Here is a 26,024-nt window from a genome sequence, read left to right on the forward strand (position 1 = left end):
GGAGGAGGAGAGGATGATGAAGGTACTCACGGATGGTTAAATCCATCACTTGAGACGCCAAGCAGAAGACAGGGTGCTCATACATTTCCCTCTTTTTCCCTATAAAAAAGGAATTGGGGCATGCAAGAGGCGGGGGTCAGAGGTGGGAAGACCAGAGGTCGGAGGCTGATGGGAAGAGGGGCTGTCCAGGTGAAAACCTTCCTCTGCTGGGCATGGGGGGTGGGGGGTGGGGCGCCCAGCGGTAAAGAGAATCAAATTTTCAGTTTGTTTGGAAGCAGGCGCCTCACAAGGACAGTGGGAAGTTAATTCACATTTGCATGGCAAAGATAGTAAGGTTGAAGCCCTTAGTATCTTTAGCACCCTGGGGGATTTCTTTCAAAACATAAACAACATCAGAGTTCTCTGCATAAATAGTGCATTGGATGAATAAACTGTTAGAGAGGAGACAGCGAGGGAAGAATAAGACATTATAGAATGTCTTGGTATTGATGTGGTTTTGGATGTGTAAGTCCATGCCAATAAAGAAAGACCATGTTGTTATGTCTCAAAGCACATGCAGGTGTCTGATGCTGGTTTGTAGGCATTCAATCCCAGCATTCCTTTTAGTTGTTAGCCACATATCACGTAGTAAAAATAGTCCAATCAAGTGATAACTGTGGCAAAGCCAACAACTGTGAGCGAGGAGGAGAAAAAAACAAAACAATAAAGCAGAGCAGACAGGGAGGGAGGGAGAGGGAGCGGAGGATAGTGGTCTAAGACAGAGGGGACAGGAGAGCTGCTGGTATTTCAATGCCGAGGCGGGGGTGGGGATGGGGTGGGGGAGTGGGGGGGGTAGGGGGCATCAGCTGGAGGAATCGGAGAGGTAAAAGCTACGGTAAAAGGTAATGGGAGAGAAGGAGTGCGCGTCGACTGGGAGCTGGGAGTCGGGACGTTCAGTTAGGCTGAAACCCACAGTCCCGTCGTCTAAAGGTCAAAAGGGCCAGTATAACCACGCAGCTGGAATAGTCAAGGCGAAAATGAGAGATCGGCACATTGACAGTTTTCAGGGCTTTAGATTTGAATGCATTTTTACTCACACACCTCTACACAAAAGCCAACTTGACCTACAGAACAGCACAGAGCTAAAGCAGGCCTGAAACAAAGGAGAGAGTTATTGGACTGAGACAAAAAAAAACGAGTCTCCGACAAACTGTCACAGATCATTTGGGATGCCACAAATCATCTGGAAATTGGACACGAATGTACCATAGATACCAAGAGTAAGAAGTAAAGAAATAACAGTGACAAGCTCAATCTCCTAGGAACAGCATTTCAATCTGAAACCATACAAAATGAATGCATTGACCAGTGTGGCTGTTTAGTGGATGTCTTTCTTTAAATCAAGACATTAACTCCAACAGTCCAACAGTCATTTTGCGTCATGAGGTTGTGTGTTTCTAGATACCTTCGATTTTGGCGTATTCTTTGATACGCTCGTAGTTGAGCTGGGCGGCCTGCTCCAAACACTTGCGGATAACTCCTTTAACTTCCTCCGGTGGAACTGGGGTCACAATGTCCTTCATCAGGACCTGCAGGGCACATTAAAGAGAAATGGTGTAAGTCATTGTCATTATATCACATCAGGTGTGTATTTATTATTATTTTATTATTAACAAACCCTCTCCAGCAGAGATAAAGTGGCCTTCAGTGCACCCTCTGGACGACCGAAGGGGAAAAAATATCTACAGGATGAGATGTGGACAGGAGATGTAAAAAAAGAGTGGGAAACGGCAACAGGCAATGTAATGTTTTGTAACTTGGTGGTTGTTGGCACTCACCTGAAATTTACAATCTGGTTTTCCAATATGACACGCAACCTCTCCTTGATATCCTCAAAGCGGTCCTTCTCATCCACTTTGACTGTGCTCAGCCCGTCTGGCCTGTGAGGATCACACCCACACACTTTAACCCAGCTGACACCCTGCAGAGGTTCAACCTCTCATCTGAGCCCAGCAGGAGCAACAAGCACCACAATAAATACAAGAAAGAAGAAAAAAAAAACCTAGAACAAACACACCAGCTGACAACCATCAGCTCCCCAGGAACTGACTGCAAAATTGTGTGTGAGATGTGTTTCTGGACTTCCATTTGTGTTACACAGACAAATAATTGACAATGTCTCACCTGCTTTGCCCTTGACAGAGCGGTATATTGGAATCCTTTCTCTTTCTAAACTTGAATATGCGTACTCGTTTAGAGGCAGTGCCAGGATCTGGGCTTTGGGAGCTCTTTGGGGACATGAGGGGCTCATAGCCCAGCGGCCCCCAGTAATTGATGCCCTCTCTGACTTTAACAGACGCATGGGAGGATGAATAACATGGACAGTAAGAGACTATGGCAACAAAGGACAGAGAGAAAAGAAAACAAAGAAAAAATGGTAGAAAACAAGGAAATATACAGAGATATGAATTGATGGACAACATAAGATAAAAAGCTGCAAAAAGCAAACATAACAATAACGTAAAAATAACACAACATAAATATGGCTAAATTACAAAGATGGAGGACAAACAGTTTGATGTCTATCTATAGAGATGTATGTACCTACTCTGAACAGAACTGCTAGTATAGGAGTAGTAAAACGTTTTGAGAGTTCTTAAAGGTAGAGTCTGTAGAATATAGAATAAAATGTTCAAATTACTTGAACTCGCCCCCCTGACCTCCTAACCATTACTGTACTCTAACCTCCCATTTATCTGGAACGAACCAACTCACTCAGCCTGCCTGTGTGGAGGCCAATCAGGAATACTGAGGGAGTCGGTTAGTCAGTTAGGCCTTTTTCCAACTAGTTGATGGACTGAAAAAATGCATAGCCTATATAATGTACACTTTAAAGGGATAGTTCAACATTATGGCAAATTGGCCCATTGCCATAATCCCTATAGTTTTAGGAGTAGGTTTGTTACCTTTATTTGTCGGTGCAAGTTATTTTTAGAATGGGATTATGGCAATGGGCCAATTTGCCAAAATGTTGAACTATCCCTTTAACGGGTGTATTATTTTGTGACGGGACTTCTTGAGTCAAGTAATGGTGCATTTTATTGTCAGTAACGGTAACAGCATTATAAAGGGGAAAACAGTAACTTTTTTGATTGCTCGTTACTGAAAAAAGTAGCGCCGTTAGTAACGCTGTCATTTTATAACGCCGTTATTCCCATCACTGCTGGTAAATTTCTCCCTGCTTGACAGCGTCCAGTCACTGTCATAGTCAAACAAGAACTTTGAAGGGCGAAGTGGAGAAGGTTTCAATGTTGTGTTTACAAACTGCAATGAACAAACCTACAGACTCTATCTTTATCATCATCTATCATTTGTGTCACAATCTGGTTCAGCACTGTTACTCACAAAGCACAAATATTTGAAAAGAAGGGATGAGGGCACACCTGTTCCCATGGACATGGGAAGCACAAAAAGCGAAGCTGTAGTGAAGAAGAGTGGGGTCGATGATAGCCCCGTTCTCTGCCCTCTCCAGCAGGTCGCGCAGGTAACACAGATGTCTGTGACAACCTCGAACCCCGTTCCTGGCACAGTACTCATCCAAGACAAACACCTGGCCCGGGCTGAACCATCCCTGCACAACACACACACAGATGGGGGTTTTCATCACTGCAGGCACACAGCGGCAGTATAGATGCGCCCACGCCGTCACACTCACCAGGCAGCAGAAGGTGTCATTGAGCCTGTGATCCAGCGTGAGCCGCTGTACCATCTCAAAAAGCGAGGCGTGGTCAAAGCTACAGGGGTTAGCGGAGATAAACTCATCCATGCCATGTTTCTGAGCTCTGTCAGCGTCTATCCAGCCAACAGCACAGGGAAAAGCACATGGTTCAGAGGAGAAGACATCAGTGAGGCACAGGCAGATAGCAAATCTTCATCACAACACAGAAACACCAGGGATTCTTTTTTGGCTACTTCTAAGGGCAAATTATAAACACTTACAGCTTACATTGTCAACTTGCATTATGTCAGACAGCGTAAAGAGATTTGATGTATTGGTGGATGAGATTCTCTCGATCTGAAGCTAAGCTCAGAGGGACGGGTGCTTCTACTGTATGTGCATGCATGAGTCTTAATACTGTATGTCCCATTCCCTGATGTTTTGCAGGGGAAATACTTTTTTTTTTTTTTAAACAAATCCAAAAAAAAAACATGTTTGAAGAAAGTGCTGCTGGACAAGATCAAATGCATTTCTGATTAATGTATTCAATAGATTCTGCCATTCGCAACTGTTGAACGTCACTCAGGTCCTGACAAATATTGAGACGTGTGCTAGGGGGGGAAAAAAAAAGACACAAACATGGCAAAAGTGTAAATTCATTTGGACACACTGTAGATCTACAGTATCAAATGCTAATTCAAGAAGAAGGTTGTAAAAAATAAAAAAAGGAAGTGACTGAAGGTTTTTTGCAGATTTCTCTCCAGTTACAGGTCCTGGAAAATCAGGACCTGCATTGTTTTTAATGTTTGTCTTGCTTCATCACTTTTGCCATTGACCTTCTCTTTGTCAAGAGAATGTTCTGATTTTCAAAAAAACACTAAACCTGCTCTTTGACATTCGATTAAGAAAGAATATTAGTAGTGTTAAAACATGTAATGAAACCTATAATGAAACCTTAGTGAATATGGGTGATGAACACATCGGTGGAATAAACTGTTGTTTTAGGAAAATAGGAAACATCTACAAGCTAAACTGACCTTAGTTTCTTGTTCTGTAAACAATAAAGCTGTCAGAGACAAAATCATGTGGACAAGGATGATACAAAATAGATGCACGTCACGTCCTATGTGTGAGTGACAGGTGTCATGTCCATGAGACACTGACATGAATGATGATGATTTTAGGGGGTTGTGAGGGTGGGAAGTGGAGGTCTAATCTTGGGGTGGGGAAGGGCCGGAGTACCAACAGCTGACATCTGTCAACCTCCTGGTCAGTGAGTTGGGAGGGGGAGAGGGGTGCTAAACATTCACAAAAATCTGCTAAAAAAAAAAAAAGGAAAGAAAGAAACTACAGAGGGTCACACTTGAGGAGATGTGCTTATTTTTACTCCAATCTGAGAAGTAAAACCTGTGAGGCAACGAGTGAAATGCGGACGATGGAGGACAGAGATGGTTCAAGGAAGGAGGACGGGACAGGTACTGCAAGTCATGGTGAGAAAAAGAGTGGGACAGTTCACACATAAAGTCTGTAGAGAAGGAAGTTAATGTCAGGAGAGGTGAGGCCGGTGAGACGACCTTTTGAATGGGACAAAGACAGTGCCAGAGGAAACCAAGGACAAGAAGAAGAAGAGGATTCACTCAGGGACGAGTTAGGAAGGAAGTGATGTGGTGGAGGAGTGTCGTTGAGATAGTGTGAAGACATCCAAAGAGTGAAGAGAAGGTGCCTGGGGTTGGGCTGTGACACACACAGTGAGTGGGCTATATCTCCTTTGGTTGGATCAAATGAGAAAATGGGAGTTGAAGTCCAGAATAAACTCGGTACCACATTAACCTTATCATAACGTACAATAACAATAACGTTCTGATCATTATTTACAACCATGAATAAAGACTACCAAATTACCAAAAGTGAATAATAGGCTTTTGCATACATTTATAAATTATCGCATGCTGGAGTACATTGTGACTTTTCATTGAGCTTTTTTTTAAATGTCATGCACATCTGCAGACCCATTTTCAAATTTGCATTTTTTTTTTTTTTTGGCATTCCTTTTTTTTTCTCTACGCATTTGCAAGTTGACAATACTTGAATATGTTGCAGTGTATTCATGATCTCTACAGAGCACACTAACAGGCATACCACTACCGGAGAACTCTAATAGGGTAGCAATACAATTTGGTGCAAGTACATGGGTAGATAGCATGAAGCCGACAGAGGTAAAAACTGTATCATTCTCTGGGAGATGGGGGAAATGAATGAAAACTCCTGTATTTGTACAAAAGTATGGACACATGACACAGGTGTTCTCCTATTCAGGCAAAACAAAAGGCAATCAAAAAAAAACAAAATGAGATCTCTCCTTTCTGGAGGTGTAACACCGGTCTAGCCTCTATCTACAAGCCCATCTACTGTAGGAGGAAGGAGGGGAGGGGGAGGGGGGACCGGAGTATTTTAGCGTAAGAAGGGGGCGGCATTAACTAATCCTTGTCTTTGGCATTCAGAATACTCCGCATACATATTTGCCAACTCTCACAGAGAGAAGTTCAAAGAAAAAGAACTAAAAGCAATTGAGCCCTCTGAAGTAAAGCATGATCAACACTTAGGAAGTGTCAAAACTAACTGAACTCATGCATCACTTACATACATATGTTATAAAACAAAACATCCCAGGCTGCCATCATCATTCATACTGTAATCCAATTCTAACTTTGAATGAATGTATAAATAAATGTCAGGTTTTCTAGGTCTCATCCATCTGCTATAAAATAATCATCAGTTTGTTCTCAGCTGCTTTTAATTTACATTTAAATTATGTATATTAAAATAAAAATGTCATTACATAACAAATGTTTATTTTGTATGTCACCTTTTGTTATCAGATAGCTTTACTCTGAGGGGTCCCATCACCAATATGAATTAAAGAGAGAAGGCAATTATGCAGTAACAACTTGAATATCAACTTTAACCATTACTGAGTCAAATAATATGTTCTTAGAATAAAATACATGCATCCTATACTGGCACGAATGGATGCTTATACTTGGATCCTCGAGTAGAGGTCGTCGAAAACAAAAAAAGTTATCAACTAATATTTAAGACATGAAGCGAGACGTGAAAAAGGAGAAGAGGGAAAGAAGAGAGATAGAACGTTGCATTTGTCAGATAATCAGCGGGGATTATCTGAGCTGTGCCGGCTACAGGGAAGCACTTACCCTTGAGTCCAGCTAGAAGACAGCAGGGTAAGAAGGGACAAACCAGAATAACATAAAGACTAGCAACAAGGCTGGAGGAGAGCAATCACGAAAGACCCTGACCTAGCAGCTGCATTACTCAAGAAGGGTACAGGCAAAGCATGAAGAAGAAAACACAACTCAAAAACAACAACCTATACCAACATGAGAGTTTGTGGGTGGTGGTGTGTGAGTACATGTGAGGATATGTGAACTCGACAACAGATGCTGAGCCATATTAGAGAGAGAAGAAGGGAGACAGAGACAGAGTTAGAGTTAGAGAGAGGAGAGAAAGAGAGTTAGAGAGAGAAGAGAGAGAGAGAGAGAGGGAGGGAGGAAGAGAAAATTTACGATCCTCATCACTCCACTGCAGTTTATTTATTCTGGATTCCGGACAAGTACTTAAGGAGTCGAGAGCTGCACGTTAAGTACTGTCACTCAGTCTAACTGCAGATCAAACAGAAGACTCACTTTTAAAAGGGACATTGGCAAATACATCCACCTACACAACCAAGTAAACCCCAACAGTCACTTTTATGTGTAAAAGATGCCGGTGTCTTTTTTAAAAGGAAAGAGACTATGAAGGTCCTGGAAAGACTAAAAGAACCTGAGGTGTCACAGTATAGTACTGCTGTTCACAACAATGAGAGTCGTAGTAATGAAGGCTGAGCTGCTTTAAAGGAGCACTCCACTCACTTTACATGAGGATCATTGTACCTGAAATGCTCAGTAGGACTGAATGTTGGTTTCCATACAAGTGTAGCACAAAATTTACTGAAATGTCCAGAGAAACTGTGAAATTAAATGGAAAATTGAAGTGGGATTCACTGAGATGAACAGTTAGAAGTGTTTTCTGCCTTCAAACTATTGTAGGAGAAGGAGGCCCAACCAGATGACGTCATTAAAAAAACACATGTTCAAAATTCAAACAATGGAAAAAAAAATGCAGAGAGGTGATGCACATATGGTTTATGTTTGTTTCATGTATTAATTAGAGAATTTCCACACAGATGTGTTTATTGTACCTCTCACAGATTTTCTTGCTCTCGAGCAGAGCTGAAGCTTCAGTGGATGTTTAAGTGATTTGCTATTAATTCTGTTTCTACTGCATATTATGTGATGTTTTTGATTTTATCGAATGTATTATTTTGAATATAAATTGTGCCTTTGTAATGAAAACAGGCAGATGAGTAAAATCAAAACATCATCAGGGCTAAATTAGGTTGAGGTTGTGGACTATTAACAGCCTCCAGTGCTGACTCGATATTCAATGTACAGTAGGCATCTCTGACTACTGGACAGATTAAAGACCTGTGTTACTGACTTTGAGACTGAGTCAGAACATCTCAGCATCTTTTATAGTCCTAATTTTGTCTCACACTACTCCTGCAACTCTATGGAAATTGCTGAAGTGCCCCTTTAAGCCACTTTTGGGTTTTGATCAGTATGTAATATGCTGTATTTTCTGTACAATTTATCATAAAGAAAGACCAACACACTGATCTGATGTACATTAACTAGAACTCTTGGGGTTTGTGACATGCACTAATCCATTATTTGGTAAGAAACTGGTAAAAAAAACAAAAAAAAAAAACCTTAGGCCACATCCATATAAATTATGTGGATGACTCAGGACCTTCATAGGACTCTTGTTTTCCGTCATTCCACTGCAGCAGAGTCAGGAGGGCTGTGTTATGTTATGGTCCCAGTGCCATTCAAGACCACCAGGGGGTGAAACATGTACGCGTGGTGTGCCACAATGTTTCAGGCAGGGGGGTAGGAGGTCTGTGCCACTGTGAGGAGGCTTTGAATGGCAACAGCTGGCATCAGAGGCGTCAACTAACCACAAGAACGATCACATACTGGACAAAGAAACCAATGGAGAAACAACATAGAATTTATGTAATAGGATTCTGAGTAACTGGTCCAATTCATGTAGCTGATAGAAATCTTCATCATGATACGATTAACAGAGAGTGACATAAACTTGGGGCTTTTTACAACTAATATTATTACTACTGCTATTTTTTTTAAATAATAATTGTAACCATTCATCAGTTTTTAAGTGTTTGTATTGAATGCCAATTTCTCTACCATTTTCCTACTGAGAGAAAAAAATTGGAGAAAAAAAATATTAGTAAGAAGTGGAAAAGATTATTCTTAATCTGTGGAGTCAAAAGATGCACACAAAAATAAGTTTTGTTCTGAATAGCAGGATCTATTATTGTGGATTGTTAAGCAAAATGTGACATTAAGTTAGAAAGGTTAGTGTTGTTATGAACAAAAACAAAATCTTTCAGTCTAGAGTAAGAAGGAAATGATTGACAGAATAGGCCGAAGAAGTAAATCTAAAAGTAGATACAGATTGTGTGAGGAAAAGCGCTGCTGGCTGAATTTGTGGTGATACTTACAAAAAAAATATTGTATTCCTTTCTTTAATGAGGAGGGGGGACACAGGAGACGGTTACAACAGAAGTTGGTACAGATGCCACACTACTGTAACAGTCTTACCTTCGCTTTGCTATCTGAGCTGTGGGCTGCTTAGAGGTGCAAGTACAGTGACAGATTCGGTTAAAACTTTAAACATGTCTGGCTTGGCCGTCATTCAGTTAAGGAGGGGAACAATCTGAGAAAAAGTCTCAGAGCCGTCGTCTGCCTTCGCAGCTGCCCTCTAGCGCTACAAGTGGATTGAAACAGGCCCACAGTTAGGACAAGAGCAGCACACCCTGGCACTGTCAGTCTGGATTCAACCCCAGCAGGCTTGAATGTTCAAATCTTATGTGTGGTGACCTATTTAGTTTTTTTTTTTAATACAAAGTTTGCACGCCATATCCTGCTGCTGTATGATAGTCGTTTACGGGTCCTTGTGAACAGACTGATGGAATAGCATGAAATTGCACCTTTAAACACTGTGGGAGTGGTGACAATGAGTGGAGGTCCATCAGATGCTGGAGGGATCTGTGAGAGATCAAGGCATGTGTGTGCGTGCTTGTGTGTTAGTTCTATCAGCATGTTTTGTGACTGCAGTGTGGAACGCATGGCGTGAGACATTTATGGGTTAGAGCTTTCACTGCTTTGTGGATGGAAACTGCTTTCAGCTGAAGTGACCGTGTTGTGTTCCGGGCTACTTACAGAACTGAGATATGGGAGCGTCCATTTGGGCCGAGGCACCCCCTTTGGAGTTGAGTTTCTGGACCTGAGTGGGTGGGACGGGCTTGTGGGACTGGCCAGTGGCGCGATACATGGCCTGGACCCACAGGATGCGGTCCTGCTCATCATCGCTGGCAAAAATCACAGTGTCACCTTCCTTCACTGCGTTGAAGAAAGCCCGGCCACCATCCAAGCCTGAGGCAGAGGAAGGATCCAGTACATGTCAATCATTTTATATATACAATATCTACATGTACCTGTACAATATCTACATGTACCTGTACCTCTAGTTGTGTAGGCATGCTGTCTCACCTGGCTGGGGGTCACAGTAGTCCACAGTATATCCATCCAGCTGGAGAAGTTCCTGTGGCTCTGCCTTTTTCTCTCTGTAGCTACACATGGCGAATGTATACTGACTCACCTACGGAGCAGAAGATTCACCATCATGTCAACCAGCACCAGAAAACGTCAGACCACTGGATTCTGAATTGTTGTCAAGTAATGGTATTTCAAGTAATAGTCTTTTAAGTATTTTTAAACATAGTTTAGCTTTTCTGCTGTTTTGCTAACCCTCACCCAGGCCATGTGCATTCAATGAATAGAGCAGTAGATAACATTACGTAACGATGTTACGACGTGTATATTTGTGTAGTTTAATCGGTGTAGTGCAGCATTATGAAATTATGTAATACATTTTCACCTCATGATGTAATAACACCGTATTTTGTAATAATCTGCAACATTTTGTAATGAAATTCTTGAACGCAACATGTAATAAATTTTGCTGCATTTTGTAATAAGTTGTTACATAATGCACCAAATTATTACAAAATGCGGGTTAAGGTGTTGCACTTTTTTCAATGAAAAAATTGTATAATTCTGTGTATTAAAAAATGCAGCAACACTGGCAGTACATATAAATAGCCAGGAGAAGAACTCTGCTGTGACTCAGTGAGTTTAAATCTTTAAAGCCAACTAATGGGCTAAAAACCTCAAGAGCGATGACCTCAACTAAGAGGTGTCACCGCTTTTTCAGTCTGACACTGTTTTAGAAAGATAACCCACCTGCACAAGGACAAAGAAACGCTTCTTCCAGCGCTTCCACACATTCTTCCCAAAAGCCCACAGATACCTGTCAAAACATTGTACACACACACAAGGACGCATGACAAACACAGAGGATTAAATATATCTGGCACACAGACGCAGGTCATTATAATTACAAAGGAGAAATAAAGGAGAAATGTGGTTAGCTACAGAAATAAATTGTTTATAGTGAAATTTCATTAATGGAGCCTTCAATGCTTTTTGGGAGGTTCTTGGCACCATCTAATTAAAAACTACATTTTTAACTACACACTAACATCCACCAGGGGGAGTAGTGCCCTTCACAGTATTTTTCCATGGTACGTGACTAGAAATGAGGCCAAGAAGCTGAGAGGGCTGGAGTTCTATGAGAAAGACATGGAAGATTAAAGGCACATGGGAACGTCACCACACGTGCATGGCCGCGTCTCTCTTACCCGCAGTGTTTCATGTTCTGTGGTTTGTCCATGCGTATGGCCAGTTTGATCTTGAGATCTTGGTCGGGGCAAGCCTTGGTCACAGTCATCTTGTGGAGCTCTGACTGCTTGGGACTGTTAGGGGTTGGGTGGAGGACAACCTGCACTCAAAGGAAAAAGAGATCACATAAAGTCAGATACCATAATTACCAACGCTGATACATCAAGAAGGTTCATCTTTGATCTCATCGTGTGCACCGCTCGACAACGCCAATCAGTGTGTCGGGGCCTGGTGATTTATGCTCGTGTGTGTGTGTTTGTGTGTCATATTTTCTGAAAGTGTAAAGAATAACACGAGTCAGTGACGAGAAGCAGAGCGGCGCTTCTGCTCTGCCTCCCCGAAGAAGAGGCCTAATCTCTCTTTGCAGAGTTAAAGAGCTTTGAGGAAGCCTGCTTTCCTGCCAACGCTGCTACAGTGGGAGATCAAAGAGCCTCGTCGTAGCCAAGGTCACTACCATTACAGAGGCGTCGGCCCAAACGCGCACAAGCAACACCACCCTTCCTTAACCAGCTATCACAGCCACCAAACACGTTCACACCTCAGGGAAGCGCACGGTGGAGAACTGTAAAAAAGTTTCTGCTCCCTCTACACTTCAGTCAGAAACACTCCAGATATAAATAATGTTCAAAAACCTGGAAATCTGTCGTTAGCAGTGGGAAAAGATGTTCTTTTTAAAAAAAAAATTCTTACAGATAAGCACTGCAGTAGAACTGATTTATATTTTAATCAAAAGAAAATACTCAAAACAAAAATTCTAATTTAGATGGGCAAGAGTTAAGACTTAATAAAAGCAAAATATTTTCTGCTTCTGACAAGCTGACCTTGTGTTTGACTTGAAAAAAAATTCAAAAGGTTATTTCTGAATCACATTTATGTATCAGTGCATTAGAGACTTACAAGTCTGCCTGATTTAAATCAAACGTCACACTTCCAGCTTCAGCTGAAGTTAGATGCACAAACTTACAACGAAGTGCTTGTGAATCTGAGGACTGGGCATGTACAGGCTCAATTTTATAAATTAGAATATCATGAAAAAGTTCATTTATTTCAGTAGTTCAATTCAAATAGTGAAACTCATACCGCACACTGACACAGACTCTACTATCTATCAGGAGCGAACAACGCGTTTCGCTTTGAGCGTCGTCAGGTTCGCCGCATGTATGGCCAAAGCATTAACATGCAAGCATTTTTTTTTGGGGGGGGGGGGTTATGCAAAATTGAAACAGTTTATACAGTGTACAAAACAATATTGATATATAAATACATCATAGCAACAATCATGGTGTGAATTTAAACAGACTAATCAAGAACAGCCAGAATCTCAAATTTATTTGCAAGAGTATAAGAAAATCTGTTTAATTAACTTCAGTGAAACTCATCTATTCTATAGATTCAGTACACACAGACTGTCTTTATTTTTAATTTGATTTTAACGAAAATGAAAATATAGTGGAAAAAGTTAACTATTGTAACATAATGGTGTCCCACTCTGATCAGCTGATTAACTCCAAACACCTACAAATATTTCCTGAGCCTTTAAATGGTCTCTATCTGGTTCAGTAGCTCCACTATTATGACCTCTCCATCATATTCTACTTTATTCAGACACACCTGTATGTTTCTCTGTTTACTGTATTTATCAACCATAAGAGGCTGGTATTTGTGCTAAGTAATGTTAAGGTCTCCTTTACGTGACATGCGACTCTTGATTTTTACAGTGGAGTTAGTGATGAAGTAGAGAGCAGAGAATGTGTGTAGTATACTGTAGGAAAATGAGTGTTACCCTGCCGAGCTCTTTGTCCTCCAGTGCCAGCACCCCTGTGCTCTCTGTAAACAGTTTCACCTTGACAGCAGGCAGAGGGTGTGTGGTGGTGAAGTCCCCTTGGGTCCCCCAGCTGAAAGACACAACAAAAGCCACTCCAGAGGTTAGACTCCATGACAGCACCGTATACACACACACGACGTCTTCATCTGCAGCGATCGTCACTGCAAAACTTCCATGTTGTCAGTAAAAGCTAATATCCGGAAGAGTGTTCTCACCTTCCTCTAAAGGTTCTCCAACTTAAAAGCACAGCACATAAAACAAAGTTGGGTAAACAACATAAATCAAAGGAATATAATCCCTGTTTTGAGATACTTTAATATGGCCTTGAAATGGCAGCTGACAGCCAACACAGCAAAGGAGAGAAAACACATTGTTTATGTGTTTATGGACCAACACACACACACAGCAGCAGTATATCTTTTTATCATAGATGAAAGATGATAAGGGACTGACTGAGAAGCCTTTTATAGGAGACAAAATACTGCAGAGTCACACAGATCTTCTGCATGTCAAAGTCAGGATAAAACCACAGAAGATAGCACGCACATCTTATTCCTCTGCCTCACTGTCACTTGTTCTAAATGCAAAACTGCTATTTATACACCAGACATCCTTAAGGCTGCACGTGGCAAGAGTTCTGTTTTTTCTTCTTTTTTTTCTCAACAAAACACCCGTCTTATCAGCCAAAATTATTTAGTGGGTCTGGAACAGAGAGTGGCACAGAGTTGCTAGCGGCTAAAATTAACCTCTGCTGTCAAGTGTGCTGTATTAATTTATTCCCTATTGTATGCATCCCTCAAAAGCAAGGAAAGAAATCTGCGTAGCATCTTTTAAATGTAAAAGGTAATTCAAAGTGCTGCGCAAATGGCATAAAGCACATTAAAACTACATTTAAAGAAAATTGGAAGGAAATTGATTCACCTATAAATAAATGTAATGGCATACAGAAAATAGAAAAAGACTCAAAGACAGAGACCAAACAACGACAGCACATCTCATTACATTCAAGTTCGCAGCCACATTGCTTTTAAGAGTTATTGGAATTGTCACTGGCATTATCCTCCTGTGTATACAGCCCTTGTGAGAGAGAGTTTGTGAAAGTGAAGCAGAGACAAGTCTTCAGCAGTCTGAGCTAGTTGAATCAAGTGGGTTTTGGAACAAAATACATCTTGGTGTTCACACAGACAGTGTATGACGCAAAGACAAAATGTGGTGCTAAAAAGACTATAACTTGTCTGGCTCAGTTCACAGAATCTTCTCTCTTTTTTTTCATGCCACGTATTTGGTATTGTGATAATGGCTAGTGATTACTGTATCAGTGCTACTGAGAAGGCTCAGGGCCTCCGATGAACCAGTGGTTCAACTACCAGACAAACGATGAGGCAGTGAATTGAGCACACAGACAAGACAACACAAGAGCTGTGAATGTCCTTAAGTGGCCCAGATAAGGCCCTGATTTGAACCTGATCGAACATCTCTGGAGAGATGTGAAAATCTTACAGAGCCCGAGAGGACCCGCAGAGATGAAAAGCAGAAAATCCCCGAAACCAGATGTGCAAAGCTCGTCACGTCACACCCTGAAAGACTTGGAGCTGTAATCGCTGCCAAAGGTGCTTCAATGAAGTACCGAGTAAAAACTGGCGATACCTATGTTGAGGTGATATTTCAGTTTCTCCTTTTTAATGACTTAGCAATATATGGGGTATTGAGAGCCAGGAAAATGTTTTAGTTTAATTTTACCAGAAGGCATCAACATAACACACTGTGAAAAAAAACGAGGTGTCTGAACACTTTCTGATTGCACTGGATTTATCTTACAGACGTGTTATTGATCATCAGACTCGTGGTGAGAAAGCAAATAAACATATTCCCCAAATGGTCAAACTATACTGTCAGACGGGCCTCTTTTTATGGACAAGAGGAATGATTAGAGCTGTGCAAAAATGGCCATCTCAATATCATTAGAAGGCAAATGTGGAAAAAAATGTAACTTGATCCTTTTAGTGCAAATTACTAATAATGACTAAACTGACTTCACAAACTCAATGGATTAAAGGGATATTTCAACATTTTGGAAAATTGCCCATTACCGTAATCTCTATAGTCATAGGTTTGTTACCTTTAATTGTCGGTGCAAGCTGTATTTCGATCAGCGGGGCAGAGATAAAAGCTGCTCATATGATATTTCCGGGTTTCCCCCATCAAACCCATCAAATACACAATCCAGCAACAAAAATGCTTTCATGGACAAGCTGTATGTATATAATTACGTAACATTACGACACATGAAGTAAATACTCTGAACACTTTTGAAGTCACTCTGCCGAGCAGCCATGAAATTTTTGAAATGTAGTTCCAGCTACAGAGTTGCCTTGAAAACAACTCCATCTCGTAACGTTCCATTATTATTTCATAGCGTGACGAATGTGCAGGTCACAAATACCATATGTCTCCGTAGCGTTAGCTGAGCAGCTTGTATCTCTGCCCCGCCGATCGAAAAACCTCTTGCACCGACAATTAAAGACAACAAACTTACTGCTATGGGGATGATGAATTTGCCAAAATGTTGAAATATCCCTTTAAAAGCAAAAAGTACAGGGAGAATACAGTTGACTGTAATCATGTTACACAACATATATGGGCTTTTGTTGCATGCCGCTGCTATCTGCGGCTGCCAGCACCTCACGCTGCCACGTGCAGCCTTAGGAAAACAAGCCTCAATGCCTGGATTCTCTCTCTGCATTGAGGTATGGAGGACATGGTGTAAATTTTCACTGTTGGAAAGCTGTTTTTCTTGTAACCACTTCAAACATTCATAATTAATTGCAACTTAATGTACGTAAAGGCACTGCAGCCGGAACGTGTGCCGAGCGGAGGAGCTGCTGGTGCGGCCGGGCGAGGAGGAGCTGGATTTCAAATGGGAGCATTGTGCTGGCATGAAGGTGACCTTGTGGATCAATCTGGGGTCTATTAATGGATGTGACAGTGCTGTGCTCCCACAGCTCTTTCTCCAAAACATATGAAAGCCACTGTGAGCCTGGGAGCAGAATTACTAGACAGTAGTAACATTATCGTTTTAATCGAAACATTAGAATAAAAATAACAACAACAACCTTTCACTGAGGAAATGCAGCACACGGCTCTTTCAGAATAAAGGCTTACACTACAATATCAACCAGAGTAAAGTGCAAACACACAATTTAAGTTAAATATCAGCCTGAACGGATACTAAATACAAGCAATTACCGTATGCAAATAACCTGCAGTGTTATGTACATTAATACGTGTATCTCATGTGTATTAAGTGTGTTATCTATGTGTACATACCCACCCACGCACACACTTTCCTCTGCCTTGTTCTCCTTTAATCTCTTCTCTCATTCATGTCCTCCATCTCTCACAATCATGAAATGGCTCTTGAATTAGGGAGATCAGAGGAAGACATCTGGGCCTTAAAATAGCTCATATTTGCATGAATGTTTCATGGACATTTTCTCATGTGTCTCGCACTGTGCAACACACACACACACACACAAAAAAGTAGATGTATTTGATTTAAGACAGGTTTTCCTTCGCTAGGACACCACAGTTATTTGGGGTTTAATGAACTGGTTTAACAAGATGCAAGGCGACAAGTATTTTAGGACACATGCGAACTGTTGGGAAAGTGCAAAGGGGGGAAGAATTTTAACGAACCACACCACTTCATATTAATATACTCTGGATTACACTGAATTTCCGCACCTTGATCGACTGAGTCAGAAATCTCCCGCCTGTGAATCACAAATGACTCAAGCAGCTTTAACAAAAGTCGAGGCTATAAGAATTTTTTTTGTTTTCCCACAGGATTAGGGATTTGCTGTTAAGACTCACACGCCCAGATTCTTATTAAACTTATATTTCCTCAAATACAGGTTTCAGGAGCGGCAGGTATATTGTGTGACTACGAGAGCAGAATCTGCTGCTGTGGGCCAAAATAATTGATAGAGTTCAAAGAAGCCAATTGAAGTTGTGCACAGCTGCACGGTCCCATTTCTTTTTAAAAACGGTGTCTCACATGCAAAGTGCCTTGGAGAGGGAATGACACATCAGCGAACACTGGAAGTGTTTTACTGTTGCCAAGAACCCACTGAGAGGCAGGAGAACTTGGCAGCGTAGGCTCGCAATAAGTTTCAAGAGTGTATTTTCTTTTTCTCAGGGTGTCGGAAGCAAATCACAGGAGGCACCAAAGATCAATAAAAGAATGGGGCAGAATCTCAGCTGTACAGGCTTAAAAATAACAGTTAAATTATTGGGAAGATAATTAGAATTATTGAAATAACATTTTCCCTTTGGATAAAAGAAATGATTTAGAAAGTGGTCTCCATCTAGAGTCTGACTGTCACTGCCAGTAATGGAATCACTGACTGTGTAGGGACAGAAAAACATTAGGCATGATGTAAGAATCTACAAAACAATAAAAAATAGTCCTTTGATTTTATTTTCTGTTGACCTGAAATTAAATTAAACCAGTATGCATTCACTTCAGACTTGTCTAAACATTTTAAGCTTAATACCAAAACGGTTTTTATATAAACTGTGCTAATAACATCTTAGTCATGTCTTAAAAAATCTGATTGGGAACTCAAAGTACAAATAACATGGCGGTGGCTAACCAGAAATCTACCACTCCAACCACCTTCACTCATTGGCTCAGTGAGATGTTGTCTGTTATTCAAATGGAAAGACTGCGCCTGCACAAACCCAATGAGCAGAACAGATCTGTGAGAATTTGGGGAGCCATCTTTGCACAGTGTCACATCAGCCCACACATCGTGATCTTGACCTGCGAACGTTTAATATGGTACTTTACCAAGGGGTTATTACTGCAACCATGTTTTTTCTGTCAATCTAAGTCAATTTATATAGATTTATAACTTTAATTTCCTTTTCCCCTCTTTCTTTTAGGTCTCTTTGTTGTTGAGTAGAACATGTTTTGTAGTCAAGTTAAAGGTACATTGTGTAGGAATTACTCCCATCTAGCGTTGTGGTTGTATATCGCAAGCAACTCAATCGTATTTTTCATGCTGCATTCAGGTGAAATTGGGCAGACGGCAGACGGCAGACAGCCACTGCACGTAACGGCATAAACAAGCCTCTATGTAAACAAGTGGTCTGTCAGCACGAGGCAAAACAATACACGTGACAATATGTTGTCATGGTGATGTCGTATTGTTTACCTGACCCACGTTTTACCGGCTTTCTCTCGACCTCTGTGACTAGAATCTGATTCGTTACCGACGGCCGTCTGCCCGACTGCACTTGAATGCAGCATCAGTGTAACGCTCCATTCCTCCTCACTGCGTTACCGCGGTGACTTTTCACAGACGCCACCTCGACCTGAGCCGACAGCTCCGGTGTCTCCGCTGAGTTTCCGTGGTTTCCTACCGTCACGCTGCCACTGAACGTAAAAACATGGCGACACCACATGGCAGCCAGCACCGAGCTTACCCGCTCCATGTAGATATGAATGATATGAACAGCTAATTCAGAGCTGAAAGGAACACTTCAGTTTGTTGATGGGGGGGATTGCTGATTAATGAAAAACATACTTTTGAACGAACTAATCGATTTTCGCGAATAGATAACAGGAGAAGTTACACAATGTCCCTTTAAAAATTGAAAATGAAGTATTTAAAAAAAAAAGTTCAAATATAACAGGGAGCCATGTCACATGGATGCACAGATATAGGGTGTTGATGAGGGTCACTGGTGTGTTCTGGGAGCTGGGTTCACTTGCAGAATGAGTAGATTATCAATTCTACCAATAATGGAAAACAGCCCACACTGGCCCACTGACAAAAAGAGTGTGAAGAAAATAAACGTGGGTGAGTGTGTGTACACATGCATTCACAGGCCCCTTACGTTGGCTTAGATGCTTCCGCTTGGTCGGTTTGGAGTTTCTCGCCCCCCTCCACCTCCATGGTGCAGTAGACAATCCTGTTCGGAGCCAGAGACTTCAGCCCCTGAACTTCCATAATCACCACCTGGGAAGCACAGACACCTCAGTGAAGGTGGTGGAGGAGGAGTGATTCATCTCTTGAGAGAGGTCATAGAGGAAACAGTCAACAGCAGATGTGCAGGTGGAAAATCTTTACAGTTTCATAGAAATCTGAGACATACTTCCTCAGCCTCAGTCGCTACTCACACTTGTAGCTGGTGCTTTTATATTGCAAAAATGTAGACATTGCCCGTAATAGTTGTATCCATCCCATCCCATAAATTGAAACTCTCGATCGTAAAAGCTGCTTGTAGGAATAATCTGCCACATCAGATGTTATATTAAGTCTTTAATCACTGAGTGAATACATTATTAACACTGCCAAGGGGAGCTGTTATATTGCGACTGTACAGTATATTCCTTGTAGGACGACCCAAGGCAGAAATATATGCTGTCAGAGCATATGAACGGAAGCGTTCACCAGATCCACGTATTTACTTTGACTGTCGCTGTTAATATACAGTTTAACAGCGCACTGGGCCTATATACAGTATGCATGCTGGTTTAGCACCTTGTAACGCCGCATTATGTATAATGGGTGTATAATGTAATACATTTTCACTTCATTATGTAATAATGCCACATTTTGTAATAATCTGCCACATTTTGTAATAAAAATCTTGAACGCAATATGTAATAAACTTTGCCGCATTTTGTAACAAGTTGTTACATTTTGCATCATTACAAATTGCGGGTGTTGCACCTTTTTATGAAGAAAATGTAATAATTTGTGCATTATGTAGTAAACCACCAAAATAGATGTCTTAATTTGGACCATCAGAGCAACACTGATATGAATTAATTTCTAAAACCAGTAGGATGGTCAAATCTAAATCAAATATAACTTTATTAATTACAATAGGCTACATCCCCTGGGTTACATGCTGTCATTCCGACATCCCACCATTCCGACAAGGCTTTCAATATACTGTAAGGAAATGTGCGTTACTTAACAGGTGACTCCCTCCTAATTATCTGGACTCTCTACTTCTGGACTCTATCTGTCTGGCCTGTCTAGCCTCTACCTGGTCTTAAAAGGTTAAAAAATATGTATATAAATAAACAAAATAAATTAAAACAGGAATCAGAACTGCTTAATGACTTATTGTGACACACAGCTGATTCCTGCCTTATTCTCTAAAGGTTTCCTGCTCTGTTGCTGAGGGATTCCTGACAGCTGCTGCAGCCAAACAGTCGGAAACTAAACAGACTTGAAAATTAGTCTTCACCAAAACACAGTGGGATTGCCACCTCACGTAAAACTGAAGCTATTCTGAAAATAATTCCAGCATCAAAGATCCATAGCCGTGTGCCCAAGTACGTGTTAAAGAGCAGAGGAGCGGTGTCATATACTTTGGCACATTACGTACTTCCTGTGTCTGAAATAGCACCACATCATAAGGAATGAGGTGTGATTGCTCATCTCAGACAAGCTGATAACAGGATGACTCACGTTCTCTGTTAAAGAGCAGGTAAATGGGTTTTTTGTATGTGTGTGTGTGTGTCAAATCTGTTCTTCACACAGCGTCTGTTCGACCCCCTGTACATGTCTGCTATCTGCTTCTATACTTAGTCTGGAGACAAGTAGTTGATGACAGCTCTGATGCACGACTATAGATGTTTAGATGGGATAATGTCTGCTCCATATGTGTTTAAGTTAGAAATAAATAACAGTCAATCAAACTTTACACCCATTTACTGTCTACTACGCTCTGGTTCCGTGCAGCGTACCTCCAAAGTGAACGACAGGACCACATCAGACTTGGACAGCGTGTTCTCGTCCTCCTGACCCATGTCGATGATGGAGGTGTTGTGTCCACGTTTCAGCTTCTGGAGTTTGAACTCCCCCCCCTTGGAGACGGGCATGCTCTCCAGATTGGCCATCAGCTGATTCACTGAAGACTTGAGCTCTTCGATGTACATGGCCTCCATCTCTTTAGACACAAATTTGGGGAACTTACCGCCCTGCAGAGAGCACACAGACAACAGATTTGATGAAAACAACCAAAATCTCAAAAGGAAAATTACTTCTTCTGAATTATTATTATTATTATTATGAAAAATTGTGTTTTCATTTGTAGGTGGTGGATCACACTGTGATGTTACACCATATTAATGACATGTTAACCATGTAACAAAGCGTATTAAAAACAGTCTGAGCCCCCCACTGAGTCTGACTCACCCTGGCAATCTGGTCTGCCATCTGAAGACGACCATCCAGCTCTCTTCGGATCTGCGCAGCCTGCTCATCAAGGTTGTCCAGCTATTGATAAACAGAAGGGATGAGGTCAGTGAGGTCACGGTGCTTTAACACAGCCAAAGGCCGGTGTCAAGGGTCACCCGCAGCTCCCGGCTTCATCCATCTCCCCAGGAAATACGGCAAATCCAAGAGATCCTTGAAGGCAACATACAATACATTTATCTTGTTTCTAATGTCATGATGCATAGCTTTATAGTATGTTCTATATATTCATATGCGTATCAAATAAACATTAACCCTGTTACATGTGCATATCACTTGTTCTCCGTGGAGAAATGAGCTGGTGTGAAGGATGGATAGAGATTTTCTCATCCTTATTAGGAGCCTCAATAATTGTATTATTACATTTAATTTAATTTGTATTGGTTCCATGCATGGGCATTTTCAATTCATACATTATTGACAAAATGATAATAGATGCAATTCCATGTAGCAGGATGAAGAAAAATTATGAAGTAGTGTTACTTATTAAAAAAAAAAAAAAACCGAACAGATTATTTAGTGGGTGTATGATAGGTTGGTAGGACTATGTTGTGTTTAGAGACATTTTTCCAGTTTGGATTGTTTCCAATTTCGATCTGTAGTCTGAACATCCAGCTCTGTGCAATGGTCAGGCTGAGAATGAAAACAAAGATCTATCTGCAAATCAATTTGGACCGATTAAAAGAATAGGCTTGGACTTGAATATACTATTAGAATTACTATTTTACAGCTGACATTATCAGCTCAGGGCAAAAGATTCCTGACATCTGTTCGCCCAGTTCCTGCCCAGGAGTAATGAAAAGCCATGAGAAATTCATGGCTCCCTCACATCAATAATGAATGAGAGTTTTATATTAGCTGACACCAGGAAATAGAACAGAGGGCTGATGTCTCTTTTTGCTCTATGCATCTGTATGTTTCACAGCTGCTCCCGCAGCCAAAACATCTAGTTCTTGTCTAATGTGATGCTGTGACTCACCAGTCAACACCTTTCCCTCTATGAGGACGTTAGACTAATTGAGAAGTAGCTGCGGCGCCGGCGTACCTAGGGAATTGCGAACCTTTCTGTGCTGTATGAGTTCTTAGTGAGAAATATGAGCAACTCCACCTCTCCCAGTGTTGTTTCATTATAGACTCCTTGAGTGTTAGACACATTGTTTTAAAACTGGGGTAAAACAAGATGCTATAGTTTTTGTGGGAGGAAGCAAATCTTTAGTATAAAATGTGTCGGATTGCAAAAAGAGCATATCTGAACTGAAACTTTTTTTTCCCCACAAGCCATCTAGTTTGTATAATTCATGAGTTTTCTATCTGTTTAGATTTTATTATTAACTAACATTGAGGAGAAGAAAGCAGAGCAGAAACGGTGAGATGCAGACCAGTGTGAGGCTCTTCATGTGTACCTGTCACTGGATAAATAACAATTAAAATCATAATTTATTCAACATATTATTTTAATGATTGTTTATATATCTATTGTAAATTTCTGCATCTCAACAATAAGTTTGTGTTTTTTTAAACAATTTCTAAGATGACGGCAAGTGTTGTTTTATATGTTATGATTATACACAGCCTGGGACAGAACTGTGAGGATGTCGAGACAACCTTCCTCCAGTCAGCGCCCCTGACCAAAGGCACTGGCTCATAATCTGGAGTTGGTCCCCGGGCGCCGCACCGTGGCTGCCCACTGCTCCTCAGGGATGGGTTAAATGCAGAGAAAGAATTTCACTGTACTAGCTGTATATGTGACTAATAAAGTACCTTTACCTTTACCTTTCATGAGGGCAGACGAAGCATGATGTGACTAGGAAGACTTGTTTTTAGGTTTTATTTTATGTCTGCATTGTCTGTCCAGTGGAGCACCTGATTCTGTCAGATAGAGTGCTTTAAACTCCTCTGGTCCTCTGCTGTTGTAACCACGCACCAGAGCCGACCTCTGTGTGTCTTATGGTATTTCACCCACTCCTACTGCATTAAAGAGCCTTGTTTTTCAGGCTGTCATGTGATTCTCAGCCCTTCATTTGATAGGAGAAAATACGCAGCAGTCAGGCCCCAAGTTAGAGGACATGGAGGGGAGAAAAGGACTGATGGACGTAGTAAGGAATGATGAGCTTCTTCATCTTACAAGAATTGAAATAGTTTTTTATGGTTAAAATTGATTCTTCCTGCATCACCCATCTATTCTGTTTACTGATCATGAACACAAGATAAAAAAATAAAATTCTTTATAAAATATCAAATGATGTCAACCAGATGGCTTCTCAAATGGAGAACAGTTCGTGTGAACTGTCAAGTCTTGTGTGTTACCAGTGCTGGCCACTGGACAGCCACCCTGCAACATAACCCAGAGTTCCTGTTTAGTAGAGCACATAATCAGACTTTGCCACCAGCTGCAGCAGAACTGCAGCACTGTAGTACTCAGTGCTGTGCTGCCACGCAGTGACACTTGAACAGTGGTGAGCATCCTGTGGTGAGAAGTCTCACCAGCAGTTTTTCTTCCTCTTTTTTTTTCTCTTTGCCATGTCCGACGGCAGAAAACTGCACTCAAACGCAACCATGACTGTGGGTGATTTGTGCCTAAGCTGTGCCTGAAAGACCCCCCCCCCCCACACACACACACACACACACACACACACCCACCCCACTGCTAACAATCCTGCGCTCTGTCTAAACACTCGCGGCTCTGGGTGCTATTGGGTTGCAGGCGGCGCCAGCAATGCCAAAAGTACTGTCGGTGCCATGCCTGGAAATCCAGCAGCTTGACCCACCAGTGTTTTGACCCTGCACTCCTCCCGTCTCTTCTATGTACACAACAGACCTAAAACCTAAATCAAGATGCGCCAGTTGGGATATTTTTATATCCTGCGTTTTATTTGAACTCTTAGAACTGCTTAGAGTGTCGCCATCTTGCGCCGCAAGAAGAAATCTTTGAGTAACAGTGAGTAGGCTAACATTCATGTTCATGATGCATGATGAATTAATCACATTTAAATGCCGGGGGTGTAATAACTGGCAAGGTTTATTGGCAAAATCTGAATATACTACCCATGGATATATTTGTATAAGTGTATAATCACTATAAAATAAAATCTGTTTGGTGTTCGTAGCCTTGTAATTCTTCTTTTATATCTACATAACAGGGGTCTTGCTTTAGAGAGTATCGCTATCTTGCACTGCCATGTTTGTACGGCAGCCCGAACGGAAGGCCACCATCACTTTGCCGACAGGAGGGGTGAGTGAGCGCTGCAATGTAGAATCTGAATGCTGGATGTCACGGTTTTCACCCCATTTTACACACTGGACCTTTAACAGTGCAGCAGAAGCTAATACTGCTCATTGTGACTGTGTTCAGATTGCAGCTGGTCTGCAAAATGGCTAACATGAGAGGAGTGTCTCTGAAGCATGTAATATGAAGGAGGATGGGGCCGGTTTCTTCTATTACTCCCAACTCTGCCTCGACGGGAGTGAAAAGCGAAGATGCGTCGTGGCAGTGGGAGGAAGCAAAGCTGTGTGGGTCAGTGGGTGTGTGTGTGTGTGTGTGTGTGTATGTGTCAACTAACAGCCACCTCCTACCGAGCCCCACAGCACCCTAATCTTACCAGGCCCACCACGACTGAAAGGTCACTGTTGTCAATGGCGCCCAGGCGCGATATACTGTAGGTGGACAGGTAATCTAATATGAAACAAAACCGGCTTTTAAAAAAGGTGAGTTTCATTCCGCGTCACCACGGCCGACAGGAGCGCCGCGGCTAAATAAAGGTGACGCTGCGTCAGCGTTAGCCGAGCTGACAGCAGGTTAAAGGTGACGGAGCAGAAGCGGGGCTGGTAGTTAAGGGCCCCAGTTGATGACAGGTTCCCAGGTGGATGCTGAGACATTAGCAGCAGACAGCACAACCCCAGCCAGGGGGCGGATTCTTGTGGAAAACAAAGACGGGGCGGCGGCAGGCAGGGCTGCATCTGAGCTGGATGGGACCTGAAGAGTGGAAAGCAGTCGGTCTATATTTAGACTCGCTTGTTTGTGACTGTTACGTGTGTCTGTGTGTGTTAATAAAAAGAGTGCAGTGTGAGAAAAAAAAGGACGACACGCAAACCACACTAATTAGAAAATGTACTCATGAGCTTGTACAGTACCAACCCCCCCCCCTCTCTCTCAACATCTTAATCAGCTTCCAATCAGTAGAATTTCATTCCAGATTGGGGCGATATAAGAGATGAGACAGACAGATTTGCTTTGTGTCTCCTTTTGATCTGGTTTGAAGCTGTGCAAATCAGTTAAT

At 41.7% G+C, this 26,024-nt stretch overlaps 1 protein-coding gene across 22 annotated transcripts in view; it reads right to left on the bottom strand.

The window, feature by feature from the left end:
- The window catches only part of LOC146987830 (calcium-dependent secretion activator 1-like), a 77,153-nt gene that overhangs the window by 24,576 nt on the left and 26,553 nt on the right, over positions 1–26,024 (bottom strand). For 8 of the 22 annotated variants that reach the window (XM_085777240.1, XM_085777232.1, XM_085777239.1 and 5 more), the window contains exons 4-16: positions 21,688–21,768; positions 21,237–21,470; positions 19,370–19,491; positions 13,424–13,535; positions 11,601–11,740; positions 11,143–11,209; positions 10,390–10,498; positions 10,060–10,272; positions 3,695–3,831; positions 3,423–3,610; positions 1,818–1,919; positions 1,658–1,721; positions 1,445–1,568 (exon numbers count right to left, since the gene is read on the bottom strand). In XM_085777240.1, the coding sequence (XP_085633366.1) occupies positions 1,445–1,568; positions 1,658–1,721; positions 1,818–1,919; positions 3,423–3,610; positions 3,695–3,831; positions 10,060–10,272; positions 10,390–10,498; positions 11,143–11,209; positions 11,601–11,740; positions 13,424–13,535; positions 19,370–19,491; positions 21,237–21,470; positions 21,688–21,768 (1,693 nt within the window). Of the gene's footprint in view, positions 1–30; positions 100–1,444; positions 1,569–1,657; positions 1,722–1,817; positions 1,920–2,163; positions 2,323–3,422; positions 3,611–3,694; positions 3,832–10,059; positions 10,273–10,389; positions 10,499–11,142; positions 11,210–11,600; positions 11,741–13,423; positions 13,536–19,369; positions 19,492–21,236; positions 21,471–21,687; positions 21,769–26,024 lie in introns of all 22 variants that reach the window. The other 14 variants (XM_085777233.1, XM_085777222.1, XM_085777221.1 and 11 more) reach the window with 3 other exon arrangements.

Source organism: Trachurus japonicus, chromosome 5, assembly GCF_045865225.1.
Source record: "Trachurus japonicus isolate A0001 chromosome 5, Traja_1.0".
In the NCBI taxonomy this organism is placed as follows: Eukaryota; Metazoa; Chordata; class Actinopteri; order Carangiformes; family Carangidae; genus Trachurus; species Trachurus japonicus.